A 20,263-nucleotide genomic window follows, 5' to 3' on the forward strand; every position below is an offset into this window, starting at 1 on the left:
GTGCCACGGGGTTCTCAAAGACCGAAGTTTGCACGTACCTGCACGTCGACCTGTAATTCCACGGGCCGGTCCCTTTTCCCGCGGGAAATTTTATTATTCGCGCAATTTGCTCGGCTATAAAGCCGAATGACATTCAATTTCGCAACTTTTGAAGGGGCTCCTTTCGCGACGTAATCGTTGGAAGGGCGAAACAGCGGGCGGGGGAGGGGGGGCGGGAGAACTCAATCAGAGTAATACGAAATCAATTGTAAGGCAATTAAAAGCGGAGAGCCATGGTTGCTTCGTGCATAAAACTTGGGAAACTCGATCGCAAAGTGAGCGCTGGTTATTGCGCTGTTTGCATTCCGCCCGCATTCGTTTGAATTTTAAACAGTCTTTCCGATTTTTCTCCAAAGCGACGCCATAGATTTCATTATACGCAATTACGAGGATCCAGCATGGCGGCCACGACCGCAGGACACCGTATCTATGCTATCGACGCGATCGTTAGGAGGATGAGGCAGCCTCTGTTTGCGTATTTTAATTAATACGCCAAAGGCAAACCTCATTTTGCTTCCATTAACGTGTGCCCGTACCTCGCTACTTACCGTCGTTACACGTTCCTCTTTTACGGAATTTCGCATTAATCGGCGTATCAATTTTTCCCGGCTACCCGATTGGACGCAAGTTTCCGCGTCTTCTTTTTCGTTTTCCCGTGTTCCACGTCCTTGCGCGTCGTTTTGTTCAAGGATGAAAGGGCTCGGGGGGAAAAAATGGCGCCATAGTAGAAAATTGCCAGATTAGTTCGCATTGCGTGCACCTGTGGCGCTGCGTAGATGACTTTCTGCACGCCACTGAATCATCAGCCCAAAGGGCCACGATAACGAGATAACGTGTTACGAAACAGAGTCTATTAAGTAATCCGAGTTACACCAGTTCGCCACGCAACCTTCGGTTTTCGGTGTGTTCTCCACGCGAAAATGTGACGTATCCGATGGTCATCGATGAGGTATAACGACTCGCAAAATTCGTTGTCAAGCACGTGTAACAGGTGCAGCGAAGAAAGACCCATTGACATTTCCGGGTACTAAGGTTAGGCTAAGGTAAGGTTAGGTAATTCGAAAGGAATATTCGGTCTGCCCTTTCCAATCGTATAAATAGAAACACCGTTCACTGTGCGTGTCGATATCACGTTCGAGGGAACAATTGCAAAAGATAAAATTCAGATTAACCGAGGAAAAGAACGATCTATCCGTGCAAAGTTCGTTTTCGATCTTCCAGCTCCCTCTTCCAGCCACAGTCGATGACGCACTAGCCTACTTCTACGACTGCGACAGTATCGGTAACGTGGTCACGAAGTGGTATGATAAAACACTGGGTTATGTATCGAAAGAAAATTGTGATCTATTCACGATAGATCATTTTCGAGTCTCGATCTTGAATACAATTGTCGTCCAAATCGATCGAAAATGTAAGCAACTGCTTCGTCATAACCTATTCGTTGTCAATAACGATTCGAATAAACATGTCATTTTTATATTTTAACCGGGTAAAACTTTATGACCAATGAAATGAAGATGAAAGTTGCAATGTTTTCCAATTTTAAACTGGATTGCACGAAGAAATGTAGAGGAATGTGGACAGAATGGGAAAGATTGCGATCGGAACTGCATCGATGAGTTGTCTGCAGTCACCTAGGTCTGCGCGAGCAACGGTAGTTACAGTAGGTCCCTGCAGATCACGCCACGATAAAATTCCACCATTTTCGGAGACGCAGTCCAGACATCATTGATTCTAACAGCGTCGTACTGCATACACGCGAACGGAATAAAGCTCGTGCAATTTTAAACAGAACGCATTCCGTGCAGACAGGGACGAGGAATGGGCAAACATTAACTGCGTGCACGGTATGGAATGCTGTTCATAAATAACGGATGAATCTAATAATAACTTGTTACAAGCCGGCGAATTAATCGGGAATTATGGAATTTTTAAGCAGCGGTAATAATTCTCGTGTGTTCGTATCTGTGAATAATTTATTCGTCGTTTGTTACATTTCGTAACTTCGAGCTTGGCTCGCGTACAAATATAGATGGTAATTAGAATAGGATTATTTGTCTTCTGTAGGTAAAATACATTTCTGTTTCTTTTTAGAGGTTAGAAAACTTTGCTCGATTTTCTTAATTTTATAGCGTATTCTATTGAAGGTCGCGATATGTATTTCACTTAGCAAACATGGAGCAGAATTCTCGATAAGAGCGATTTTATTTTGATCGAACGATCCAACATAGATGGCGCGGTAATACTAGATAAGACATACACTTTAACGTATAAAACGTGCGACGCGTTCGATTCATAGTTGCATTTATATGTACAGGTATGTTACAAAGTTGACTTTGATTTCACCTCTTGATTTCCTATTTTCATCGCGTACGGAAATTTTTTCCATACTTATTGCAGCGACGTGTACCGGCTTAACGATAAATACCTAGATCGCTCGTAAGTAGTACTTACTCAGCCTTAGAGTCTTTCTAGTCCCGAAGTGTGACGTCTCGTGTTTCACGAGGGAAAAGTATTCCATTTTCTACACTCGAAGCGATACACAGCCTGGAAACGGGTTCTAGTCGTTAAAAACAACGTACTCGTGAAAATTTTATAAAAAATAGTCTATTATTCAACGATGCCTTTCATGCACTCCCTTTCTTGAGGTTGAACCGATTCGTTATGGAAGAGCACGTCGACTCGTGAAAGATTAATCGAATCGACTTACAAATTTTGTAATCCATAATGCGATTCTCGAAATAGCGAAAAACATTTCGAGTGACTTTGTGTGTGCGATGAAAAATTTCATGAAATGCGTGTTACGTGGTTCGAGCTGTAAAATAGCTGCTGATAAATTAATTGCAAAAATAGTTCGTTGTAGAACACTCGTAATTGAAAAAGTCTAATGACTTATCAAGTTAATCGCGTGAACGATATAAATTAACAATATCGTGGTTTTTATCCTCGATAGCACCCACGTTCGATACGCAGAACGTTGTTTCGCTGTCGCATGACGTAGTTAACAAATTCAGTCGCTTTTCCGGCGAATGATAACGATTATTTTCGTTCAGCTTTAGAACTGAGCTTGGATAAGAACTCTGTCGCCTGGTTGTCTCCCTTCCTGTGTTCCAGTGCCTGGATTATGTCCGTACCTGAGTATAAAGGAGCAATAAAAAGACGAGAGATAATGACAGATTAGATAAGGACAATTGGTTAGTCGTGATTAGAGGAAGAGTAAATAAAACCTACTTTTCCTCGTCGGACGTGATAGCTTCAAGTGAATTTGGTCGAGAGACTCGATTCTTTGATCTGGTCTCGTTTCAGGAACTTCGCTGAACGGCAGAAAAGCTTCTGCCATGAATCTCGATCGAAGAAAGTCTTTGTCTTTCAATTCGAAGGCTATGATCGCATTTTCTGTGGCCCTTTGTTCGCTCGTTAGAGGACTGAAAGTATTCGTAATACTCGAGACGACGATCTTACTTAAAATTCATATTCGTACATAGTAAATCTTCGAATGAGTACTATATTATACTAGGAAATTGTTCTACGTTTAAAAATACATCGAAAATGTGAAATAAAGTTTCTTTGTTTAAGGCCCCTTATTCGAGAAAATCGGGGTTTGAAATATGAGCGGCCGATACCACAGCGGCAGCCATATTGGACATGCGCAGTCGCAGTCAGCTGACTGTACACGCGCAGTCGCAGTCAGCTGACTGCACACGCGCTCGGTGAATCTTCGAGCTCGATTTAACTTGAAACGAAGCCTCGAATCGAAAAATTTTATTCTTTCCTTTTAGTCTATTTTTGCCCGTAGAATCATCTCCGGTTTAATTCTGTCCTCTATATTGTAATTGTAGTTTCTTATAGCCTGTTTCCTCGATTATTGGACGCAGGAAAGTGGTCATACTTACATGTTGAAGATTTCGTCATACAGCGGATACAAGTTCTCCTTTTGCACGTGTGTTTTAGGCAGTTTCACGTCGGTAAACTTTTCTTCCGGAAGTAGCCTCACCTTCACATACGAATCGCAGCTACCTGGAAAGTAGAAGGATATACTTTCGCGTTGTTCTTTCGGCACACCAATAACACCCCAGTATGGGCTCATGCACGGTGAAGGTGACAATTTTTATACTCGATGGATCATCTATCTACGAGGTTCCACAGTTTTCGATAATATTCGACACATAATTAAGCGACATACACATTTTACGATAATGAAACATTTGTTTAATAATTTTTATCTGAACCAATTTGGAACCTCATAGAGATTTTTATCATTCGCGATCAAATACATATTTCTACGTCAGGAAAATTGTTCGATACACTAAGGTATTCGTACATTCTCTAGCTACGGATACACAGTAACGAATAATGTAATGTAGCAGTTTGGTCGGCCGTGTTCATGCATATTTGAGAGTCTAATTATCACGAGGGCAGGCAACTGAAGAGATTCTAAATTGAGACAGTGATGAGGGAGAGCGTGTTTTTCTTTTTCTTTGGTTTGACATCCACATTTACATACTTGTCTTCCATTCTTTCAGTCTTTGTTTAGATTTTGTATGAAGCTTGCGCTTGAGAGTGGACACCCTGCCTACCAATTCGCCTACAAAATCGAAAGAAAATGTCATTTTTCTTGTCGCGAGCCACCCGCTCATTCCCGTTGTCGATTATTGCGAAACAGGCAAACGGAACAACGTTAAGGGGCTACGAAATGAAACTTTTCATTCAATTTGCGTTGAAAATGGACTTCTGCGTTTCGTCTATCTGCGTGTGCAATTTCGTTTCTCTTTAATCGTTAATAAAATGTATTGGGTGATTCTTGTACAAAGATTGCTTCGTAAAGAAAAATTTTCAGAATACTTAATATACCAGGAATGTTATTACTGGCTTTTGAAAAATTTTACAAGAGCTTTTACGAAATTCTTCGGAAGAAAATAATTTAATTTTCTACTTTGTCAGAAACACCCATACAGGATAACAAAAATTATCTATCACCTATAATTGCGTTTCCAGCAATCATGCGACCTCTAAGTTAGAATTTCGTAACCCAAAAATTAATAAAAATATTCTCAACTTTAGTTCCCTTACCATTGCTGTCAACCGGTCGTAGTTTCCTCGCGTTCAGTATCTGAATGTTCAAAGAATTATCCAAGAACTGCGCCTTGACAGTGATCTGTCCGTATTCGGAATCTTCCAACTCGTTCTGCTCCTTTATTCTCTCCTGATGGTAACGATGTATCAGTTCAGCTGTCTCCAGACCATGAAGCTCCAAAAGGTGTTCAATTTTCTCCAAAACCTTCACATTCGTGGCATCGTCTGCTCCAATGTTGAAATATTGAACGAGGGTGTCTAGAGTACGATGAAGGTTGGAATAGAACGACGGTGGCCTCCTTTTCTGTAACGTGAGAATTTTAGCTGGCACTCATTTGTCTCTTGACTATTCAAGCAAAGATAACAATTTTGTCGTGACTATTACAAGATGAAAAATCTTCTTCTATGTACCTCCAAGTTACTGTGCACCAGTTGGTACAAGTTTTCTGATATTAGGTCCCAAATCACGAGAAGGATCCTTTCGAAGTTGTCCTCGTTAAGATTGTCGTGCAACGTGGTTAAATTACTCTCCAGATATTGTAAAAGTCGATCCATGGAATTACTGGTCGTGTCTATCAACTCTGCACCTTCCAGGAGGTACCTTTGTAAATGTACAGATTATTAGATAATTTATAATTAATCACATAAATGTTCGAAGGTTAGGATAGGTACCTGTTCATAGCTGGGGACATTTTATCCGCGACGACCTGCAACAGTTCTAGAATCTTGTTTCTCACGGTATCAGTGGCGTTGAGGATGATCAATTGTAGCGTCTGCTGACACCTGTCGGCCTCTTCTTGCGTTTTCTTCTCTGCCAGAATGTCCACGATGCTTTGGAGACCCAAATCGTTGGCTAGCGGTTCGATCGACGTTCTGATGTAATCGATATTATTGATCGCGAAACACCATGCAGTCGAAACTAGGAACTTTTTCTCGTACACGCTGCTCTCTGACAGTTGTTCCAATTCCGTGGTCAGTTCTGCCTTCTTCGCCATTTTGTCCGCATACGCAATTGAGCATTTGCAGATGTCCTGAAAATAACAATGGATTATATTAAATTTCCTACGATCGGTGGTAAAATCACAGAGGAAACGAATCTACGTGAAAAAGCAAGTCTAAAAGGTGGTTTAACATTTTCTCATACGAGGCCATATCTTTGAGATAATCGATTGTAAATATTTGTGGCTTGGCGGTTGCTATGCGTAGCCATGTTTGCGGATTGATGTATGCTGAATGTTTGTGTCGAGAAAAATAAGATAATGGAACTGACGGAAAGATTCGTTTTAGTGGGAATATTTATAAATATGATCACTAGCTGGGATATTAGTCTGCAGCGACATCTCATAAATGGAGCATAATTAGGCGCCCTTGCCCCTCACATGTTTAAGCACGATTTCCTCGAAAACTAAGCCTCGTATGAAAAAATTTTATTCTACGTTTTCGACTTGTTTTTTGACGTAGAATTACACCCTTAAGTTTGTAAAAGTCTTTCAGAGATAGCGGGTGATATTTACGTCAATGATCTTGGCGATGAAAGTGTAAGAGCCTTCAACGTCTGGCCAAGCTAGTTGTGTCCAAAATACTTTGATTTGATAGAATATCGTCAATGTGTCCACGGCACTGGAGCTGTATTGAACCGTGTTATCGACTGCTTCCAAGGTATCGAACTCTACAGCTCTGTCAATTCGCTTCAGGGCTTTGTATACTGCTATATCGAGCCAGTGTGCAACGCCACCTCTGAACCAGTCGTAGTAATTCTGCACCTTCATCCTTTCGAGCTCCCCCTCGGCACAGAGTACTTGACCGAGCCTACAGAAGTTAATTTTTCATAATTATCGTCGAATATCTTCTCAAAATTTAAGAAATCTTTTAAATCTATCGAGAAATTGATTCCTGAATTAATTCGAAATTTTTAATTCTTTTAAAAAAGATACTATTTTCATTTTTGCTATAATTTTCTTTCGACGGGTTCAAGTTAATTAATTATTCGATATTATCTTTCCTCAAAATTATACTCACATAGCGTATCTCTGTAAGGCAAGATACAACTCGAACAAAGTTGTTCCTAGATTCAGTTCAACATCGGTGTTTCCAATATCGATCCTCTTCAATCTACCACAAACATCCTCTATAATAATCATGCACATGTCGCTGATCCTTTTCTCGTACATCACATATAGACATCTCGCATAGGGAAAATTGACTCGTCTGTAATTACAACCAAATTATTAACAAAATTATTTTCAAAGCCCACTTACGAGATTCTTGAATCATCTCTAAAATATCGCGAACTCTTACTTGATAAACTTCTTATCGAAATTGTCAATGGCATTTTGTAAATCCACCCTGACAAGTTGAATCACTTTAATATGGTACTTCAACGCATCTTCGTCAGACTCGGTTTCTGGAGCATTGTTCTTCACTATATGATCGAACCTAGTATAGCGAAATAACATTGTTCACTATCTAAATATTCCTTGGAAGCTGCTCTCAAAATTATCCAAATCTCGGCTCACCATTCGACACCACCTTGCTCAACCGTGTACTCCAAAGCCTGAAGAACACTCAGCTTCTCATCTGGGTCGGGGAACCAGGGGTACATCTTGGCAGGGAACAGGTTCACATCCTCGGGTATTTTGAGGAATGAAATGGACGACAGTATTCTGATACAAAATAAAATTCACCTTCAGAATCCCGAATATAAACTTCTCAGAGGTGTCTACTCTGGTTGGTCTTCTTGGTTGCTGACGTTTAAAATTAAGCGACGCTCTGATAATTACCCTAAAATGGCAGACAACTGGGCCGAAGTGTTCTTGTCTGCAACATTGAGCCTCCTGATCTTGCGAATACTGTTCAGGCACGAGTATAACAACTTCTTCGTGGCGTCCCAGAAGAGTCTGTTCTCATCCACGGAGAAAAGACCACCCTCCATGGGCTTGAGAAGATCGACTATTAATTTATTGAACACAGTGAAGTTTAGTGGATGTTCCTGGTGGATCCTGGCGTACTCTATCCATTGGGCCAGCACGATATTTCTGTTCAGTAATCCTCTTTGGGCGCTGTGCTGAAGAAGGAGAACCTCGGCTGGCGCTGACCATCGACCAGACCAGCAGTATTTCTCTATCTTCCCCGTCTCTATTTCGTACAACAATAGCACCCTGATCAGGTGTCTGTACTCCTGGCTAGCCACCTGTGCGTTGTGCTCCGCGCTGAAGGCTAGTCTCAGTTTCACCACGCCACGCCGCTTCGTTTTATTCTTCTTCTCGAGGCCGTACCACATCGTATGGCCTGTCGTTGGTATGTCCTAAAATTGGACAAAATGTTGACCTAATTGCTAATAAACTGTCCTAGAAATATCGCAAATATTACTTCATTTCAATCTTTACATTCGTTTAATTCATTCGTCTAACCTCTACGTTATGTCATTCATTTAATCTGTACGTTATGTCAGTACCTTGAGAGGTATTCTACAGCGACCAATGAATTCGTTATCATGGCTACCAGTCGTGGCAGTAACCGCAATCTCTTTGGCAAGTTTCACCAGTCCTCGAACACCCTTCACGTCCTTAACTTTACTCATCTTCTCAGGAACAGTTTCGGCAGCATCGAAATCCCTTAAATTAGAAATGGAAAGGAGACATTCAATCGCTTTGTTCAAACACGAAGTCACTAAATAAGACGTCTCCTTTTTAAACTTACCACACTTCTAAGAAGAGTACATCATTTTCTGGATCCTCCAGGGGGCTGGAAGAAATCAGACCGAAGTTATTTCAACTCGACTAACCGCTGCGAGTTTAAACAGGAACAAGTGATTCTTGACAGATTTAAGTAAACGCGCGTTTTTCAACTCACAGTTCGAAATGTTCCTCCCACACGGGGCTCAGCGTGGACGTTTTTACGGCAGTGCTGTACCTCCTCGTAGGGGCAGACTCGAGGTAGAGGGCGCAGAAAGGATCGCTCTTGCCATTGGAGTCTTTCGACACGAGCTCCTTAGCCTCTATCACCTCGACGTTTAAGTGCATTTCTGGCGGCTAAGCGAATTACAAACACGTAATCTCCAAGCTCGTAATTCGACAGAAAAATTTATACACCTTCGCGTATCCACATTCTTTGCACTCTATACGATTTTCTCGAGGATATTTTTACGACACGAGGTATTTCAGAACCAAGAATTTCATTTTGAAAATGGAATGTGAAATTTTAGAAATCTCTATCAGTTTATTTATTCGGTGGCTTGAAGCGTAGAGAATGAATTATGGATTACCCGCGGCCCCGCAGTGGCGCTAGTGTAGCACAAAGGATTTAAATGCCGAAATTCTCACCTCCATGTTTCTCGTCTCATCCAGCACCCTCTCGTGCATCTCGTTGTCCACTTTGAACGCATTCTGAAGGTGATTCAACAGAGTCTCCAAGCCACATTCGTTAGAAACGTCGTAGCCGATCTGGTGTTGGGTCATGAAGACGAGAGCAGCGTACAGCTCCTCGATCTAGAGGATCACACGAAATTTCTCAGCCTAATTTAACGTCTCTAACTCTCGACTCTCGAATATCAATTTCGAAGAACCTGATATTCGAGTGGGAATTAAGAAAGACACGTTTCTGTCGAATTTTCTGTCAAGGATTTTAGAAATATCGCCTAACCGTTAAGTCCTGGAAACATTATAGCATAGGAGGAATTTAGGTTAGGTTATCTAGCCATTAGGCTAGGTTTCCAACGAATCATAGGCATTTAAACGATTGTAATTGAATTATTCAGAAGCAGAACGCAGACCTTTTACGTCAGTAGCATCTGCCGGTCACAAGACGTGCTGATAAGGGGCACGCGAGAGGATTTTAGCTGCAATTCGTCTGCTACAAGCGTCTCGACCGAGCCACGACACTCATGGTTCAAAGTTCGAGCAAAGTATTAACGCATGACACGACCGTGTGAACGATTGGCAGCGAACCGATACCCATTGTGTGGATAATTTTGTTTACTTCCACTCTGGCTCCACCAAATATTCAGACATTGTTTGAACAATAGGCCACGAGCGAGTTCCGAGACTCTTTATCTACGCGGCTTAGCTGCTCGAGAGACTAAGACCTCTATGTTATCTTTTCAAACAGTAAACTAGATATCCACTCGGCTGTCTCGATGAACGAAGATCAATCAAATGAAACTCAGATATATCCAGCGAAGTGCAAAGTTTAACGTTGCGAAAATAAAAATCGCGAAACTTTTATTGAATATTATACCGCGCGACTAGTAAAATTTCCAGTGATACATCGATCTTATATTTAAGTGATCGAAAGTGTCAAAAATTATTAAATACACGATCTGAATATCTTTTTAATTTTATTCGCTTGGAATAATTTTTTAACGTTCGATTTGTAGAGTTGACCGATTTAGCAAATGGCGGAACATTTAACCCCTTAGGGGCTGATTTATATGAGAAAACTCATCGAAAGTTTCCAAATTTTTTAAGAAAAGTTTTTATTTTTCATCGAGATCAAAATTGCAATCCAAACAATTCGTATTTTATAAAACACGAGTACACGCAATTTTATATGTGCTCAGTGGATAAGATTAGATTATGTTAACAAATGGTGGAATCGTTAATCTTTCTAGGGTGAATTACGTTATGGAAGCTGCAAATCTTTTTAATTTTAGTTAAAATCATTTCAATATAAGTAATTTATTGCTAATATAGTTATTCTTCTCGCGCTTATTCTACAATAAATAGCAAAGGTCTCTTAGTTACAGAAATATCAGCAAATAAAGCATTAAAATGTCCCTCTAGGACCTCTAGCATGCACCGATCGCTAGAGAATTTAAAAATTGGATATTTTGATAAACAATGGCGGCAGAAATCGGCACTCACCGTCATAGCCTGGAGCAGAGTATTAGTCCTTCGCTCGATTTCCGCTTTGGGCACCCCGCGGAAGGTGTTCCTACCCCTGTTCAGGGTGGCCACCCCTAGGTACGGGTTGGTGCTCACCATTTTCGATTCACAACAACGTTTCTCTCCTATCGACGAACTGCACCCCACGATCACTTCCGTTGGGAACATAGAACGAGTATCGCGACATGATACGCTTGCATACACTCAACATCCACTGCCAACGTCCATCCCTGCGAGCTTTCCGAGCACCGGCCTGTTCGAGGAAAATCTTTCATTCATGGCGACGACTTGACTGTCAAGGCAAGTATCGCGACATGATACACTTGCATACACTCAACATCCACTGCCAACGTCCATCCCTGCGAGTTTTCCGAGCACCGGCCTGTTCGAGGAAAATCTTTCATTCATGGCGACGACTTGACTGTCAAGGCTTCTTTCTAAACCGATTTCGAAACGCGATTTCGTAAGAACCGGCAGAAACTGTCGGCCAACAGCGATCGAGTTTATGCACTGTCACTCCGTCGAGACCTAGCTTCCTCTTCGCCACACTTTCGTCTTCTGATTGGAACAAAGACGCGTTACGGGAACCTCCGTGATCTATTCGACGATCAAAAGGGATGTAGGATGTTTGATCGAGGAATTAGTCGAGTCGTCGATTGGTGCGATGTCCGACGAGAACCGAGAGAGTTTGGGACCCGGCCAAGTTACGAACACGCTGCACACGCGACGACTATTGGACTGCTCTAAAAAGCGAGAATCGTAGCGTGTACTCGCGCTTTGTCGGCCAATGATGAACTTCGGCGACCGCGACCTTTGTTATCGTTGCTACGCGCATTTATTCGGCCATGTGTATGCATAATCGAAGAGGAACGCGTAGTCGAACTTGGCTGTCGAACTTTGTCGACGTTGACTAAGGCTTGCTTGGGTTTTACGATGATTTGGTGGCTCGACGATCGTGAGATATAGATAATGCAGTATCAGCAATTTCGGAAACGGCCTAATCGATCAATCCTACCGCAAATGGATTTAGATAAAATTGGGACTCATGATCTCGCTTTGGGAATCTCAAAATGAAAATGATAAATTTGGGTATCAGCTGATCGGGGATAGCTGAATCGAGGGTGGAACTAATTTTGTTACCAATGCTGAAATTTATGGATGTAGTTTTAGACGTTTCTCGTGACATTGGCCTAATTCATTCCGTTGACGTAATTGCGTTCGTTTAATTAATTTGTTCACGAAAGAGCTAGTTATGACAGCGTTTTGCTATTTGGAGGATAGAGGTTCATTCTGTATTAACGTTCTCTGTCAAGTAAATAGTCCAATCGTCAAACCTAATTGACATTTAATATCGCATACATTGAAGAACGGGATTACGAATGCTTCTCCATTTGCAAAAAATAATTTGATATTTGTGCGTGCAGATAAGAGGGATTCAGTATTGAATGTGTCAATAAGTAATAAATTTCAATAAAGGTTGTACCTAATTCAATTCCCAGTAACTGTGCCGATCGTTGAATATTTAAAAGTTCAATATCGGAAGCTTCCACGCTACTTCATATTTAATCTTCAATAGGCCATCTGTTTAATCTTCGATAGACCACATATCGAATAACCAGTCCAATCGAACGCATTACTTATAGAGAAACGTCTTCCACAATCCCACTCGTGTTTTCCTAATTTCGCACGAGGCAGCTGTCCCAGCAGACTGTTCCATATTTTTAGAACCCCTGATGCTTAACAATTCAACACGAAAAACTCCCTGTCCGATTTATATTTAATCCCCGATAGACCACTGCCAGACAATCCGATAACTCGAAGTTGCCTCCATTGCGACACCTATATCCCACATTTTTCTAGTTCGCTCGTTGCGTAACCGTCAGTTGTAAATCGTTCGTCCTGTCTTCGTGTACCAGGCAAATTTCTAAGGTTGCTCTTTTTTTAGCGCGTTCCATCCGATCGACCTCTCGAAAGGAACGTCGGGAACGCGTGGAGGACTGACAGAAATAGTTGTTTCTTCGTTGCTGGCTGCTGAAAAATCGTTCATCCCGAGAGCACGAAGCTCTTCCCTGTCATCCAGACACTACTTCGCTCGTCCGAGGATGAGGAAGACAAATGGACCCTAGACTCTGTCACGATCTTCGACTAACTGGAGCTTCTTCGAAGCTGGCCAGACACCGCGAGATCAGAGGAACACGCGAGAACGGGAGATGGAAAATCAGTTTGGATCAGCGGGTCACTGGGAAACGCGAAAACTGGGCCATAGCCTTTAGCATCGCCGAGGACTAATGGTTGCCAAGAGCAATTGACTCTGACAATGAGATTCCATTTATTTGTACGCGTTTTGCGATTCGCCTAACATTGGCCCTATTGGCCTGATAGAGTCTCGAGAAGAGAGGATAGTCTAACTTGGTTATTGGTTATTCTCTAGCCTAGGCTCTCGATGTTCTGGCCCGGTCCGGGGTCTAAGGTGAGGAGTCTGAGGCTACCTATCGAGGGTATTGCACCGAAAATAAATAATGAATCATTTACTCGTCGCTGTACCAGTTTGATGCGATCATCCTGATAATTGTCACGTACGCGTTCGTCGATCTGATTGTTCGATTTTGGCACTTGGCTGATACAATAATTGGATGGACACATAGGCTGGAGTAGTATGGACTTATCTCGAGGTATACTTAGATACAGAAACTTGACAGCCTTCGATATAAATAGACAACAATACTCTGGTACGCATGTAGTGCGTTTCTCATCCCCAATATCTAGCTGAAAACAACTGATAACCCAGAGACATTTAGCCTCTCTACTTCCTGTCACAGTGTGTCTGGTCAATCCAACTATGTCTCTTCTATCATATCATTCAAACACGAGACTCAGAATATTCTCACGACGCGAGGATCTCAAATTTTTTGAAACAGTCGTTGAAGACCGAAAAATCCCACTAGAAATTATGACAGGCAACCAGGAAGTCAGGATGACAGCACAATGGCAATTGGACACAGAGGAAGAACCATTTCTCGTGGCTTTTATTTTGCTGACCTTCCAAATCGTTTCAGTGCTTGTTAAACGATATTCGCGTGCGATTCTCGCATTTCTTTTGTCCCATTTCACTATTCCGTTGGCGCTAGTGTCGCCAATTTAAATGTCCAGGGCCCAGCGACGCATTGGCCGTCCGTTTAACCGCGGGGCCAATGGAAAACGCGAAAAGAAGACAATGAATCTGCACAAAGGGAAACTATGCCATATCCTGTTTGAAGCGACCCACGGGACAAGTGCAACCACAATGCGTATTTGTATGCTCGCGCAATTGCGCCCAATGAAAATTGATATACCACGGCAATTAGCTCATTGACCGAGGAGGCACGCGTAGATGGCCGACGACGCTGACGATTCCGTCGTTCCTTCGTCGTCGGGCCGCGATTTTCGCCGGGCATTATGCAATTTCGTCTAAGTTCGTTCCGCCTACTCGTCCAGACGGATTTATTTTGCATGCGGGAACGACAATTAATTTGGGAAACGCGAACGTTCGTTTCGCAGCCACGCGAATACCTTTTGTTGCTATGCACGGATGAGACATGTCATCGTCGTTTCAGAGATTGCAGCTTTAGCGAATTTTCCTTCCTTCTTCAATTTTTTAATCTTTGGAAACAGTTAAGTAATCAAAGAAGTCATCAATTAGGCAATCAAAGTGAGAATCAAAGTAAATTAACAGAATCTTGAAAAAGGCTATCTATAATTTGAATTGATACTAGATTTTAATTCGAGTATATGAGACTTTGGATTCTTGGTATCAGTATTGTTCGAAATTTAAGGAAATTATAGTTCGATGAATGTAAAGGAATATTAATTTTTGCAGGTTCGAGGAATTTAATTCGCGGAGCTTGTAAAATCGTTTCAGCTGAAACTTGGTCTATATCTATTGGATCTTTCACTACTCGTTCAAAGATTTTATATCGACTCGATGAATCATCATCATTCTTTGGTACTCACCATAAATTTAAATATTGACTCAACTTTCTCTCTCGAAAATTTCTCGATCAGTTTCCAAAGATTAAATTAAATTTCCTCGAAGACAGCCATCTCCCACTCCCTTCACCAAATCGCACACTCGTCACCAATTTTCAAAAATCCCTTCATCGGTGAAGAATGGAACTAGACGAGCCTCGTGTCTCGAAATTTTTTAACAAACATTTAGCTACAGAGTGAAACTGTGCCGCTGACATTTTGCCAGTTTTTGAAGACACAGTACAGAGAAAGATTGCCCAACCCAGTTATCCCGCTTCGTTTGATTTATTTTTATGACTGCTCCGACTTTTCGATGAGCGAGCTTTTGCGCCTTAATCGCCGACAAATGAGATTGTCGGGCAGCTAATTACTACACAATACCAGCTCATCCCCTCTAGCAGGGACCACGGTCACCACACCTCGAACCCGCGAATCCTGTCAACTTTCCATACCCAATTCTCTGTCACTTGACAAATCGATATGATCACCTACCATCGCGCTTTTCGAACGATTGTCTAGCGATAATCCCATTAGGACCCCTCTCAGTGAAAACTGTTCAAAGGCAAACAGACGAGGAATTTCGTTTCAAAGTTCTCCTCCACGCACTGACACTACGAATCCACTTCACTCTATCTTGGCTCATTCTTCGTACGAATTTTCACCAGTTCGAGGGTCGGGAAATGTCTGCCGAGGCTTTGACAATTCGACGTGACACTGCTCGATGAGGGATACCAGGATTTCCGTGGTGGCAACTCGGAACGGAAGTGGTCGGTCAGGATCACCGCGATGGCTCGTCAGCTAGAGCCTGACGAAGGCGAGCAGCATACTGCCAGGAATAGATGGACCGACAGATCGCAGTCGTCGTCGACGTCGACGATTCAACTAGCGTCACACGCTGGCTACACTAGAAAACCAGAGTCGCGTTTCAAATTGAGCTTAATCTGCCCATTGAGCTTAGAGGATAACACCCCACGGCCTATCGCAGCGCGCCATCGAATCGTGACATGATTGAGGCATTCACGTACACCGTCTCTTCCTTTCGTCTTCGTTTTTCCACACTTTGCTGTGATTCCAATTGACCAGCAGCATTTTTCCAGGTGCTTCTTCCATTTTTCTCGGTGAATTTTAGACAATTGTTTATTTAGGTATAGTTGCCTTTCTATGAAAAGCTGCTTGGAAAATTCTGTGTCCCTCGAATTTATTTCCGTAGATAGACAAATTTTGACTGGTTCCAAAATTTGTACAAATCGATGAATTTAATTACTAGATTAATTTTGAAATTCTTTGAAATTTGAATATAGCGAGTTAATATTCTAGTAATCTTCTAGTTCCTTTATTATATAAATTTAGTGATATTCGCAGAGTAATCTGAAGATTCTTCGAAACGTTAAATACTATTAATTGATACTAATTAATGCATAGATCCTTGAGCCCTGGATCAAGTTCAAAATGGAAATTAAGAAACACGAGAAGCTCCAATTACGAAACGATATAAATCAAAGTAAACTATCAAAATATTTCACGCATAAAATAAATCAGGCAGTCTCTTCTTCCATAAATTATCAAGATACACGAACATTACCACAGCGGAAACATTTATCTAATCCCCCCTATAAATTCATCTAACAATACAAATAAAAGATAACGTAAAAGAGAATAAAAATTGAACAAAGCTCAGAATAATATTTCCAAAAAAATAAAAGAATACGGAAATAATTATAAATCATGTTCTACGAAATACTAGGTGGCAAAAGCAACTATACCATGGCTGCAAAATATTATCCAACTCACGTATTTCTCGTGGAGCTGAAGGGAGAACGGTCCGCCATATTTCTGCAGCCCCATTATTCTCGACCCGGAAATTGAGATATAATCGAAGCTTTGCTCTATTTAGAATGGCCTGAAAGTTAGCACATTTTCTGGACAAGGAAAATGTTGCCAATGCCAGGACACGTAACTTCGAGGAACGTTCGATTGGAACTAGGGCCATTGTGGGATCAATATCGTCTTGCTACCACTGAAACGCGATGAAACATGCCGCCATGATTCAATCGGGCGTTCGAATAAATAAGAGACTCGGGGATAGTTACAGAATACGCGATGAAAATTATTTTCCAGCCAGAAACGAGCTTAAAACGAAACCAAGAAATGGAAAATGGAAGAAAGAATTCGTCTAAAGAATCGATCCTTCAGGAATAATCCGATTAAAGTTCATTCCAAGACCTACTTTCTTATTTACATAAAAGAGGAAATTCCAGATTAAATGTTCTACTAATCAGAGTTAAAGAAACTGATATTTCTCTTTATATTTTTTCTTGAAATTTATACCTCTGGAAATAAATTCGTGAAACTATCAAACCCTTTGTACTCGAAGAATTTTTCGTTGCAGAGAAACAACAATTCGAAGCTTTTCTTATATTTTTATAAGCTCACTGACACCTTTTATGCTAAAATAAAAATAGGAAGTCGCGTATTTGCAACTGATATTTCTCTTTGTATTTTTTCTTGAAATTTATACCTCTGGAAATAAATGCGTGAAACCAATAACCCTTTGTACGCGAAGAATTTTTCGTTGCAAAGAAACAGCTATTCGAAGCTTTTCTTATATTTTTATAAACTTGCTGATACCTTTTATGCTAAAATAAAAATAGACACTGTCGCGTATTTGCATGAGAAATGAATGAGTGGAATCATTTTATTTGAATATTTCACCTGTAGCTATTGTTAATATAATTATCGCCTCTTATTTATTATATGTGTCAATTTAAGTTAATTATTTTAGCACTAAAACAAGTGGCAACTGAAAGATACTTCTCTGGTGCAAAGGGTTAAACAAAATTCATAGAAACAGCCTGATTTTATTCCATCTGCTTGCGATAATCTCCATAAATTATCGCTGCATCTGATTCTTATTCCAAGCTACTTTCTCACGACTTTTTGCCATCTGTTTCCCATAATTTTCGCGATGAACGTTACGTAAATGCAGTATTTGTACATATATCGAGAGAACAGGCCACCCCTTGTGCACGCTGACGTAGCCAACCCTATCAGGGTACTCCAAGTGATTCGATGAGGCGTTAAACGATCCATTTGCGAAGATCATCGGTATTTCGAGTCATCCAGAGGCCCTCGAAATCGCACGAGCCTAAGAAAAGAAGCACTCGAAGATCGAGGTGCAACCTAATTCGCCATTTAAACCAACGAGCGAAAATCGACGATTTTACGGTCAATTTGGAAGCAAGAAGACGGTACTATAGTCATTAATATCATCACAGATGGAGGTTTTGCTGGAAACCTTGTATATAAAATTTTTTGAAGCAAGAAGCTCTTGGTGTTTCAACGTTTCCTTCGCAATTATCGTATCCCAGTGTAAAATACATATGAAATACGGAATAATACAGAAAAATAAAATTTCCCTGAAGATTCCTTAGAAAGTAATTGGATTCTTAAAAATTTACTAAAAACTAAAAACTAGCTTTCGTTTTTTTATACTTTCAAAATTAGAAAAATAAAAGGAATGAAATTTACGAGAAGTTCGACAGAAACGTGTCTTCCACGATGTTAAAATATTTTCCAAAACGTTGAAGTGAAATTGTCGCGAATAATTTTATAGATATACGTGCAAGTGTTTTAAAAATTCGTCATTCGAAGTAAGATATTAGTATCCAATAATAAATCAATGATTTCACGTTTAAATAAAATAAAAATGATATGCAACTCACGTTCCACCCCATAGACTCGATCATAAAATTCGCGGTGTGCTCATTCTCATCCCTGTCGCTGTCAGTCTCCAAAAGTGCCTCGACAGCTTCTTCGATGCTACCTTCCTCGCTCAAATCGTCCCCTTCTTCCTCTTCCTCAGCCTCATCTCTCTTCTTCGGAAGCGGTCCCTCCGCCTGCTCCTGTGCTCGCACCTTCTCGGCCAATAGTGTCCCGAGATTTTCGAAAAATCCCCCATCAGTCTCTTGCATTCTATCGATAAAAATTTAAAAAGAAACGAAACAAACTTAGAACCTCCTCATTCAAAGATCACATTTAAAAATGCATAAATCAAGCATTTCTTTAATTATTAAAAATTGAAAAAAAAAGAAACTTGTACATTTGCAATAATTTTTTTAAATATTGGCCGAGTACCGTAGAATCATAATGATCGCAATTTGCATTCCTGTGTTGCATCATACGAACTAGTGACAGAACTAGTGACAGAACTAGTGACACTCAATGATGATTTAATTATGGATAGAAAAATGAAAAGAAATGGAAAATGGAATAATTATAAAAATGATAAGCAGAGGGAGGAGATTGGATTTTTAATTGAGAGCAGAATTTATTGTAATTGGTAATTCGCTGATTTAATTATTTTTTAAATTGCACCAATCTGTAACTATCGAAGCACTACTGGAGAATAAGCTACTCGAAGGAAGTCGCAACAAGATGAACAATGAAAGCGAACGTCTCAAGCTGCAATATTACGTGAACCTAATGCTATTACTACATGAAGAACCCATGTTTTCCTCAACTCCGATCGATTTCGCTAAGTGTGCTAAAAAGCGCGCTAATCGGAAGCGTCAACTCCATGATGGCTCATTTCCATGGCCACTTTGCACATTAGTAACACCTTTCGTACCGTTATACTATTCATTTTTGCACATCGCGTTAGAGATTGTTACTATTTTTCTTCATAGACAACAATAATAATAATATTGATAACAGACAAATTTTTATTTATAAATTTATAACGTGATAGAGGATTATAATTCTATTTATAGTAATATACTATAAAACGTTATAATATGAAATATAAAATAAAATAAAAATAATATAAAATGCTATAGTAATATACTATATTAAAATAAGGTGATATAATAATATAGTATCACAATATCGTAATACGATATTTTATAAATATTATTTTGCAAACATTAGTTACCGATATCTCATGTTTTGTCAGCAATTAATGAGTATCAAGAGAGTATCAAGAGATAACGATTACGCCAATTTCGAAGAATGATAAAATTTCCAGATGAGTCACATGCTTGACAGAAAATTAGTGGAAATTCGCAGTGCTTGATAAGTGCCTTATAAAGCAACGACAGCGGAATCGGCTTGCGTGCGAGTGAAGTATACTATACTTCAGAGCTGGACATCTCTTCGAGACTAATTATAGTCTCAAATAAACATTCTCCATATTTAGCAATAACTATATATATATATTATACGCGTGTCAATCTTCCTGTGCAAAATTTCTATGTTATATAAAATTT

General features: G+C 40.4%; 1 protein-coding gene across 6 annotated transcripts in view; it reads right to left on the reverse strand.

Moving 5' to 3' along the window:
• Window positions 1–2,405: 2,405 nt before the first annotated feature.
• The window catches only part of stac (C2 and C2B_Munc13-like domain-containing protein staccato), a 39,772-nt gene continuing 21,914 nt past the window's right edge, over window positions 2,406–20,263 (reverse strand). For 3 of the 6 annotated variants that reach the window (XM_017910322.1, XM_017910325.1, XM_017910324.1), the window contains exons 2-18: window positions 18,722–18,971; window positions 9,435–9,599; window positions 8,965–9,143; window positions 8,812–8,856; window positions 8,567–8,726; window positions 7,893–8,416; window positions 7,629–7,775; window positions 7,411–7,548; window positions 7,132–7,320; window positions 6,627–6,921; window positions 5,785–6,143; window positions 5,524–5,713; window positions 5,110–5,416; window positions 4,544–4,624; window positions 3,933–4,056; window positions 3,271–3,464; window positions 2,406–3,173 (exon numbers count right to left, since the gene is read on the reverse strand). In XM_017910322.1, the coding sequence (XP_017765811.1) occupies window positions 3,079–3,173; window positions 3,271–3,464; window positions 3,933–4,056; window positions 4,544–4,624; window positions 5,110–5,416; window positions 5,524–5,713; window positions 5,785–6,143; window positions 6,627–6,921; window positions 7,132–7,320; window positions 7,411–7,548; window positions 7,629–7,775; window positions 7,893–8,416; window positions 8,567–8,726; window positions 8,812–8,856; window positions 8,965–9,143; window positions 9,435–9,599; window positions 18,722–18,971 (3,442 nt within the window). In that variant the 3' untranslated portion in view covers window positions 2,406–3,078. Of the gene's footprint in view, window positions 3,174–3,270; window positions 3,465–3,932; window positions 4,057–4,543; window positions 4,625–5,109; window positions 5,417–5,523; window positions 5,714–5,784; window positions 6,144–6,626; window positions 6,922–7,131; window positions 7,321–7,410; window positions 7,549–7,628; window positions 7,776–7,892; window positions 8,417–8,566; window positions 8,727–8,811; window positions 8,857–8,964; window positions 9,144–9,434; window positions 9,600–10,973; window positions 11,266–15,491; window positions 15,623–18,721; window positions 18,972–20,263 lie in introns of those variants that run through there. The other 3 variants (XM_017910327.1, XM_017910326.1, XM_017910323.1) reach the window with 3 other exon arrangements.

This window comes from Eufriesea mexicana, unplaced genomic scaffold, assembly GCF_001483705.2.
Source record: "Eufriesea mexicana isolate 0111107269 unplaced genomic scaffold, ASM148370v2 scaffold113, whole genome shotgun sequence".
In the NCBI taxonomy this organism is placed as follows: domain Eukaryota; kingdom Metazoa; phylum Arthropoda; class Insecta; order Hymenoptera; family Apidae; genus Eufriesea; species Eufriesea mexicana.